The following is a 9,189-nucleotide window of genomic DNA, read 5'->3' as shown; positions in this document are numbered from 1 at the left end:
AGACTCTAATTTAAAAAAACATAAAAAAAAAAAAAAAACTCTCACCGACTAAGGATAGAAGAGAACATCCTGGGCCCTGCAAGCAGACAGTGGGGAGGCTGGGCAGGGGGTGACGGCCCCACTGCCCGCCGGAACCCACCGAGCTGTACACTGGCTACGGATGCAAGTCGTGGCATGGAAATCACACCCCAGTAAAGCTGTACAGCAAAATGACTCGCTGGCGGCTGAGACTGCTGAGCGGTGGCTCCAGGGGGGAGGGGAGCATGGCAAGTGGCCGAAGGAGGCGGCAGCCAGGAGAGTGAGTGAGAGATCCAGATGATTCGCAAGCTGGACGACCCATCCCGGCGTGATTAAGACTCTGCCTGCCTAGAGAAGTCTGCTTACTTGGTCCACGTTTCTTCCAGGCAAAGAAGTTTCCAGACCAAATAAGGGTGCAGCCTTTGCAATGCTGCTGGCACAGAACACAGTTCCTAAGTGCCAGGTTGTAACTCAGGCCTAGAATGTCCCAAAGCAGCATGGTGCCACTCTGAGCTCTCTGGGTAACACTCCAAACAAACCCAGGTAAACACAGAGCACGGCTGGCCCGGCGGCCATCCTCGGCGTTGGGCAGGAAGGGCCATTTGCTTGGCCTGTCCGGGTACCCTGGTGCCACCTCATTCCAACCTCACTGCGGCTTTGCACGAGGACAGCAGACATTCCCTCAGTGGTGACATGCCAGGCAGCTTCAAGGTCCTTGTGAGTTTAAAGCATTTAATCTTCACTATACCATGAGATAGATCCTGTTATTTCCCAGTTTTACTGATGGGTAAACTGAGGCACAAGGTCTTGCGGCCCATGCCAGGTGAATCTGGGAACAAACCCCAGGACTCGCAGGTGCTGAAGCTGGGGCTCCCTCGCATGGCGTTTCCCCTTCATCCCAACAGAAGGAAACAGCAGGGCCCATCCCTGGTGCCTCCAGAGAAGCACACCCACCTGGGAGGGCATCCCCAGCGAGGGCCACTCCTTCAGGAAGGGCTGCAGCCTTCAGTTCACCGGCACACCACGCTCATTGGCTGTGAAGATGTGTGGCTTGGAATGTTTTGTCCTTTTTTGGGGCTACCCTGTCCAAGCCAAACTGCAGGACATTTTTCAAGAGACCAGCTATAAATATTTTCCTAACAAGGTCTCTCTGGGATGAGAAATGGAAACTTTTCGTGTTGCAACAGTCAACTCTGACATTTTAACGATGCATCAAAACTGGCTGCAGAGGCGGCCAGTGGTGGAGGGGTGAGTGCCCCTTGCTGGCACTGCCGTGGAGCCTGCCGACCCAGACCCAGGCCTCGCCAGCACATGACACTGCCCCTGCTCATGCCTTTGACCTCTCAGCACAGACGGCAAGATGGAGACTGTTCTCATCCCCATCACAGGTGAGCAGACGGGATCAGAAGGGCGGAAGCCACATTCAGACTTGGGGCCTCCAGTTGTGGAGGCCACCCACCACCCAAACCCCAGTGGGCTGCCTTCCTCCCTCCACCTGGGGCTCTTCCTGGCAGGCTGGCCCACAGGCAGCACATGTGGATGCAGGTATGGGGCCCGTTCCTTCTGCAGTGGGCACAGGTACACAAACTCAACACCGCCTCCAGGCTGGGACTGGGCGTACCAGGGAGACGCACAGACGTGGGCACAGTGGACCAGCCGCAAGGGACAGAAACCAAAGGCACACCTTCAGCTGAAAAGGGACTTACCAGTTCAGGACACTGGGAAGAATGGGGTGGGGGTCAGGTGTGGCTGGATCCAGGCACTCAAACGGGATCAGGTTATCCCCCCACCCCATTTTGTTTCTGTGCTGGGTTCTTCTCTCCTGCAGACAGGCCTCCCTCTAGGAAGAAGAGCCGACATCTATCTCACAGCTCCCGAGTGGGTCCCGCTCACTGGGTGGAACCCCAGTGGCCCTGTTTGGATTCTGGTCCCCCCCCTGAACCTGGCCTTGCTCTGACCAGGAGGGTGCGGCTGACCGACCCAGCTGAGGACACGGCCTCCAGTGGTGAGGACACTGGGAAAGAAGAAGGGGGAGATAATAGCAGACAAAGAAGGGAGATAAAGCAAGCATGGTGGCAGGCAGAAAGCTGCCACCATGCCCCTCAGCCACCGTGACTCACCAGCAGCCCCCAATCCTTTCCACGCTTCTCACCAGCCACGGGTCCAAGGGCGGCATCTGCGATGCAGTGCTCGGCACACGGTGGTGCTGACATGGATCATCCAGAGGCCTGTGGCACTCAAGTGTCCCTGCCCCTGTCCTTCCTCAACCACCCAGCCCCAAGGCCACCTGACAGGAGGCGACAAGGCAGGTGTCCCCGCATGGGGGGCAGGGGTGCTAGGCCTGGCAGGGTGTCCCCACCAGAGGGTGGCCCAAGCGGGTGGGACTGGCACAGATGACACACTCAGTAAATGCACTGAATAAACAGCACTGGGGTGCCCTGGCATAAGAATGGACGAACAAGCCCCCTGAGGGAGACTGAGGCCAGCACGGGGCTCTTGGTGCCCGTTAGGCAGTCCGAGGCCACGCACATGGATGGCATTTAAGGGCAGCGGGCGCCAGGCCCATGTGAGGAGGGTCTGGAAGGGGTGGGAGGCGGACGGCATCACAGCAGCTGGGCGAGAGAGGACGGATCGGACGTCAGGCCACGAGGGAGGGGAGGGGACAGATCTGAGGCCCCAGGAGCACCCGTCTCCCCCCTGCCCTTCTCCCCGAGGTGCCCCTGAGACGAGGGGCCCCTGCCCCACCAACTTCTCACTGAGCCTGGCCTTGTTTTCCTTGTTGGTTTTTAATTCGAAACTTTCCAATTTCAAACTATTGTTGAGCGAGTGGCAAAGTCAAACAAAACAGGAATTCCGACAGCAGCCCTGCGTGCCCACCTGCCTGCCCCGGGCATTCCCGGCGCCTCGGGACCCCTGAGCATTCAGAGCAGCGCGGGCTCGCACTGGGCTCTCGACCACTTCCAGACGGCCGTGCTGGACAGGCAGGGGAAGGGCGCTCGTGTTAGACACGGGACAGACACCCCAGGGGCAGTGGGCAGCTCCTTTTATTTAATTCTTAAGTAATTTATACCTCTTTGAAACAAACAAAAAACTCTGAGCCTAATAATACAGCCATCTGAGATCCTCTTAAATAAAACAGCCGGCAAAGGAGGCTGGAGAGCCCCCCGAGAAGGCTGGGGACGCCCCCCCAGCACCGTCCCCAGAACAGTGAGGAGGAGAGGTCCCCACAGGCCGGGGGCCCGTGAACCACGCCTCAGGGAGACCCTCCTGACCGCCCAGGCCCCGGAGCCAGGGCTGGGTCGCTGCCACCACCAGGGCACAGAGGACGGTGGGAGAGCGGCTTCAGGGAACTCACGGCCCCAACAAAGCGCCGGCCAGCAGCAGGGGGCACGCGGGAGACACGCACGGCACCCCGGACACCAGCTCCAAGCATGGTGACTGTTCCTGCGCATCCTCTCCCCCCGAGGGCTGAAAGCCGGCTGCCCAATAGTGGGGGTGATACTTTTATAGCGTTTGAGGGAAGCCGGGCCTGGCAAGGGGACAGGTGTCCCACGGGAGGGTGGCAGAGAGGCTGCTGGTCACACCTCCAAGGGAACAGAACCTTCCTGCCTCTCAGGGCAGCACCCCAAGATTCAGCCGGGACTCCGGTTCTGCCTGGGAGGGAGGGGAGAGGCTGGAAAAGGTCCCTGGTGGGGGGCGGTGGGGAGAGAGGAGCGTGCGTGCCAGGCTTACACTTGCACCAGACCGGCGACAGAGTGGCCAGCACTGCCTTGCCCAGTCGCACCCCGCATCACTCCTGTCGAGGTCCGAGAGCCCACCCGTCCTCCCACAGGCACGTAGCCACCGCCCAGAGGGGGCAGCCCTGCCAGCCCTCCCGTCCCCCCGTGGGAGGCGGTCCTTAACTCTCCTCTCCCCTCCTGCCCCTCCTCTGGCTGGTCAGCTCATCCAGCTTCCTGTCCAGCCTCCTCTGGAGCTGGGCCCGCCTGGCTGGGTCCAGGGACCGGTCCTTGGTGCCGCTGCCAGCGTAGAGGACTCCTTCCCGGCTGATCCTCTGCCGGGCATGGGCGCGAGCCCTCTCCCCGCAGCCGTGGACCTGGGGGAGACACGGCAGTCAGCGTGGGGCCAAGTGGGGCTGGCAGAGCTTGGGGGCCATGAACCCACATGACATCTCGGGGGGGCTCCCCCATCCTGCATGCGTCCCCCACCCACAGGCTGCCAGGAGGACCGGCTCCAGGCCTCTGCCCCGTGCCCCCCGCCCAGCCTGACCATCCTCTTGAGCAGACATGCGCACAGGGCCGGGCCCACGCCAACCATCCTGACAGGCTGGTGTCGCCTTGCATTTGGGTGGCACACACACAGGCCCACTGGCAGCAGGGTTTGTGAAGCAAATCGCACTGCTATGGGCCACGTTGGCCCGCACCCAATTACTTCAAGGCCAGTACCCAGGCCAGGACTGCGATGTCCTCTGGGCAAAAACTGTGACCCAATGCCAGCCTGTTGTGGGTGCCCCAAAGCACACCAGCTGATGAGCACCCATCAGAGAGGAGCATATCCTGCCCCTGATTTCAGTGAATTCTAGCTTAACGCACTGTTTCTAAAAAGAGAGAGGAAAGAGGAAAGGAAGTGCAACACGCAGGCACACAACCAGGGCTGGACACACATTTCATGGACCCCTACGAAGGGGATGGGCAGACGGGACTCGGGCTCATCTGCCGAAGCCCGACCGTCCCCAGCTGCCCCAAAGAAGGGTGTTTCTCACGGGACTGCCTGGCGGGACCAGAGTTCAGACCTTGTAAGATTCCACACAGACCACCAATGAGCTCACAAGCCCCGTGCTGCTCACCTCCCGCCCAGTGCCCATCCCACACCTCATTCACTGGGCGTCCTCACTCCCCTCCTCGGGCCCCTTCTGGGCTGCCCTAGGCCCACCCCTGCCCACCACAGCTCTCCCAGACATGCACACGCAGGAGCATCCCAGACCCCACAGATTTCTGCAGCTGAGGGGTCAGGTGAGGCACACAGCCCCTGGGGCAGACACAGAGGCTCAGGGCCACAGTGACACTCATCTGCCCACGTCAGGAAGTGAGCAGGTGGCAGAGCCGGTGCTGGAGGCCGAGCCCCCCACCACAGCCTCTCCTGCAGCCAGAACCTCTCGTCAGACAGGATGCTGTGCAGGGCTTCCCACAGCCACAATGAGTGGTGGCACAGGAGCATGGCCTGCACCGGCCCTCGTGCCTCAGGGGCTCGCCACCCCCACACAGCACCGCCGTGAGCACACGCTGTACAAGTCACACATGCCGGCCACGCAAACCTGCATCCAACAATACCCGAACGCCCTAAATGAAAACCTTCCCAAAGCACCACACACTCTATCAACAGGCGTGGAAGCAGAGGCCAAGGGGCTGTGTGAGGAGCCCCTTTCTGGGTTCGGGGCCAGCAGAGCTCCCAGCGGGCGAGTGAGTACACCCCCAGACCTCACCAGGACACGGGCGTGGCTCCTCCGGGGGCCTCCCTCCCACACAGGGAGCCCCTACACCCTCCCTCCTGTCTGCAGATCAGAAACCCAGGGTCCCTCTGGGTCCTTCCTCTTCTCATCCTGACTTACAACCAGTTCAAGGGCTCCGAAGCCGCCCCTCTGCTCTCGCCATTACCCAGCCCCAGGGTGGACCCCACGACCTCCTGGCCCCAGCCACCTCTGCAGGGCAGCCATGTCTCCTGGCACCAGAGCCCTGCTGAGCCCACCAGCGCTCCCCACCGCCTCCAGAACCAGGTTGGGCTCAAGGCAGCTCACAGGCCCTCTCAGCCTCCACCTGCACCGCCCTGCCCCACATTCTGCTCCCAGCCACCCCGGTGCGCCGTCCCTGTGCCCAGGCCTTCACACGTGCCCTCCCTAGCTCGGCTCACTTTCCACCTGTGGGGTCTCAGCCCCAGAGTTACTTCCCCCAAAAGCCTGCTCTCATGGCTGCCTCTGGGCGGCCCCTACGAGCTGCAGCCACCCTGGCCCCAGGGTCCCCCCCTGGGGGCACTGGGCATGTGGTACCACACTGGCCTCTCACCTGGGTCTACACCAGGTCCGTGCAACCCAGTGCAGAGATGGAGCCTGCTCTGACCCCAGCTCTCCCAGCTGGCACACAAAGTTCTCATCCACATGTGCTCAAGGAATGAGTGAAAAGCAGCCAGGCTGCCAGCCTGTTTCAGACCATGGGCAAGAGGCCTCACCTGCCACCTCCCCTCTGCTAGCGCTGACGGAACCCAAGACCCCAGGCCAAAATTCTCTACCCAGAATTCCTATCAACATGGTTGTAACCCAGCACATGGCACTTTACTTACTCATGCCCTGATGCGTTCAAATCAAATTGTGAGTCGGTATCTGTTTTAAGGTATTCAGAGCTTACGACCAGCTACTGTTTCCACCCAGAGCGCATCTGCCCAAAGGATCTGAGCCCTGGAGACCAGCGCCACCACCCCTCCAGTGCCCGCGCCCAGCAGGGCTGCCGTACCTCCGGCAGGTGGTGGCTGAGGCAGTACCGCCGGCTGCAGTGTGGGCAGAACTGGCCCAGGGTCGTGACGCTGGCTGTGCACTTAGTAAAGCCACAGGTATGATCAGCCTCAATGGCAGCCGAGACCAGGGCATCGAAGTCCCCCTCGAGGGGCAGACCTGTGGCCACGTGTCCTAGGGAAAGAAAAGTGTCACTCCGACAAGAAAAACACAGTAATCGGGTAAGACCCGTCCACTTGGCCCATGTCTGCCCCCTCCTGCAGCTGTGCCCTGGCTTTGGGCTTTCAGGCTCCCAGCCAACAGCAGACATGCCCTCCCTCGGCCCAGCGCCCGTCCAACTGCAGCGGCTCTTGGTCACTGAGCTAATAGCCACTCACTGCCGGGAGGTGAGAGCTCAGTGCGCACTTCCTGGAAGGGGCCGTAGGGCACGCACGGCGCCTCTGCAAGTTCTTCAATTCAGAAAACATTAAAAGTGATGTCCCTCACTAACTATAAAAATGCAACCCTGAAACAAACTAAAATGTTGCAGCAGGGATTCATGAAATGAGCTGCAGGGTGCAGGGCACCCCTGGTTGCGCCTCAGGAGACCCTAACTAACATTCTGACCAGGTGCACCCAGGTCTTTCAAAGTTACAAGAAAACGCTCATAGTCGGAAAGAGAGATGAGATTACACAGGGCCATGATTCTGTAAGACACACACATGTAACAGAAACGCGTATGTTTAGAGACTCAGATGCACAGGAAGGAAGGGACCACCCAGGCAGCCGATGTGGATTATCTGAGGCGGGCGGGCAGACAGGACGTGCGGCCGCACCACTTCCCCAAGTCCCTCTGCAGCGGGCGTGCCACAGTGCTCCGCACACGGGTCAGAATGGTGGCCCTTAGGGGACACAGGACAACTGTGGCACTGCCCGGAGCCCCCGCCCTCCTGCAAGAGCCGCGGTCTACAGCAGCCATTTCAATCCTTCCAGGCAGCATGCCGTCGCCATGGTCATCTGTACACGGGGACGTGTCCCCTAACGGTCCCTGAGAAAGGAGCTGCAAGCTGACAGGGCGGGTGAAGGCATGCTTACCGCGCACACACACCAGCCTGGTGGGCACCCAACGTCAGGGGAGGGACAGATGTGCTGACACCCTTAAGAACAGCACCAGGAGGCCTGGAGGAGGCCCGGAAGGGGCTTGCTGCCTGCAGGAAGTTCCCGAGGTGATGGCAAGCATCCCTGGGAGACGGATGAGATACGGGGACCAGGCAGTGAGTGTTCAGACCCCAAACTAAAACAAAATCTCCTCCACCTGAGTACTGGCCCACCTGTCCCACACAACAGTGCACTCCATTCCCCTAACCGTCCCGTGCAGCAGGCAGGACCGCCAGGCAGCCCTTCCTCTGCTCAGCAATGCCTTCTCGCCTGGACCACCAACTGAGGCTCCAGGGGCCTGCTCAGGGGGCCTTTCGGCTGCTGGGATCTTGGCAGTGTGGAGACCAACAGGAAGGTCACATGTGGAGTCTGACTGGTGAGATGGATTCTGAAGGTGGCTGCTTGAGAAGAGGTGCCAGCATCATGAAATGGAGCAAATTCCCCCCAAGGACACTGTCCTCAAGTGACCACTCTGCATGCCTTCCTGGAAGAAAGGCCGGGTCCTCTGGGCATACTCTACAGGCACCTGCTCTTCATGGCATTTACTATATGCTCAGCACAGTCTAAAAAGGATTTAGCACCACCCTCCTCTGGCAGAATGTCTGGAGGGCAAGGGTATGTCTATGTTGTTCATCAGCGCAAAGTCTGGCACGTAGTAGCTGCTCACTAAACACAACGGCATGAATTCAGCTGGAGCCTCAGGCTCTGAGGCTGACCCATGAATCACGAGTGTGCAGCTTTGTTCACAGAAATTAAGTGAATAAAGGGGACCGTGAACAGCTTCATGGTGTTGCTAAGAGGAAAATGGCTGCAACCAGAGCTCACCCAGAAGTCTCAGAAAATCCAGGCTGTGACCCCCAGGTCTTCAAGCTCCGTGCCTGTGGGCACTCGATCACAGCACTGGACGGGGGCAGAGCGAACAGCCCACGTGCAGCGCAGGATGCAGGGCGGAGTGTGTGCCCTTCCAGGACGCAGGGCAGTCGACCTGCACGCCTGCCTGGGTGTCTGGGTCAGAGCAAGCAGGCACTGCAGCCCAGAGGCCCAATCCCACTCCCAAGGGTGGGGATTCCACAACCACCCCACGTGCCCTTCCAGGCCCTTTCCCGCCAAGGACAGACCAAGTGCCCCCTCTCTGCCAGGCGCTGCACGAGGCTCTGGGGACATAAGGGCCACCATGGCCAAGCCCTGCCTTCAGCGTGCTCAGACCAAGTCGATTAAAACAAGGCACAAGACTCAATGACTCCAGAATGGACCAGCAGTCACCAAAGGGGAGGGGAAGGAGCATTGAGGGGCATTATGATTGGCACTCATGGTGTCACGGGGGGGCACAGAGAAGACAAGCAGTGACTCTGTGGCATCTTACTACACTGATGGGCAGTGACTACGGTGGGGTGTGTGTGGGGGACTGGATAATATGGGCGAATGCAGTAACCACAATGCTTTTCATGTGAAACCTTCATAAGAGTGTATATCAATGATACCTTAATAAAGTAAATAAATAAATAAATAAGTAAAATAAAACAAGGCACAAGACG

At 59.6% G+C, this 9,189-nt stretch overlaps 1 protein-coding gene and 1 long non-coding RNA gene across 5 annotated transcripts in view; one reads left to right on the top strand and one right to left on the bottom strand.

Annotated features, from left to right (window-relative positions):
• The first annotated feature begins 1,272 nt into the window (after positions 1-1,272).
• LOC118971117 (uncharacterized) lies at positions 1,273-2,309 on the top strand. Its single transcript, XR_005059395.2, has 3 exons — positions 1,273-1,406; positions 1,847-2,023; positions 2,174-2,309. It is a non-coding gene; the product is annotated as an uncharacterized lncRNA (long non-coding RNA).
• Positions 2,310-3,046: 737 nt separating this feature from the next.
• The window catches only part of IGHMBP2 (immunoglobulin mu DNA binding protein 2), a 23,585-nt gene continuing 17,442 nt past the window's right edge, over positions 3,047-9,189 (bottom strand). For 2 of the 4 annotated variants that reach the window (XM_037011377.2, XM_017648603.3), the window contains 2 exons: positions 6,519-6,691; positions 3,047-4,111 (listed from right to left, as the gene is read on the bottom strand). In XM_037011377.2, the coding sequence (XP_036867272.2) occupies positions 3,917-4,111; positions 6,519-6,691 (368 nt within the window). In that variant the 3' untranslated portion in view covers positions 3,047-3,916. The other 2 variants (XM_037011378.2, XM_037011379.2) reach the window with 2 other exon arrangements.

This window comes from Manis javanica, chromosome 11 (genome assembly GCF_040802235.1).
Source record: "Manis javanica isolate MJ-LG chromosome 11, MJ_LKY, whole genome shotgun sequence".
Classification (NCBI taxonomy): Eukaryota; Metazoa; Chordata; class Mammalia; order Pholidota; family Manidae; genus Manis; species Manis javanica.
The sequence above is the reverse complement of the archived record's forward strand: the minus strand, read 5'-3'. Positions and strand labels throughout refer to the sequence as shown.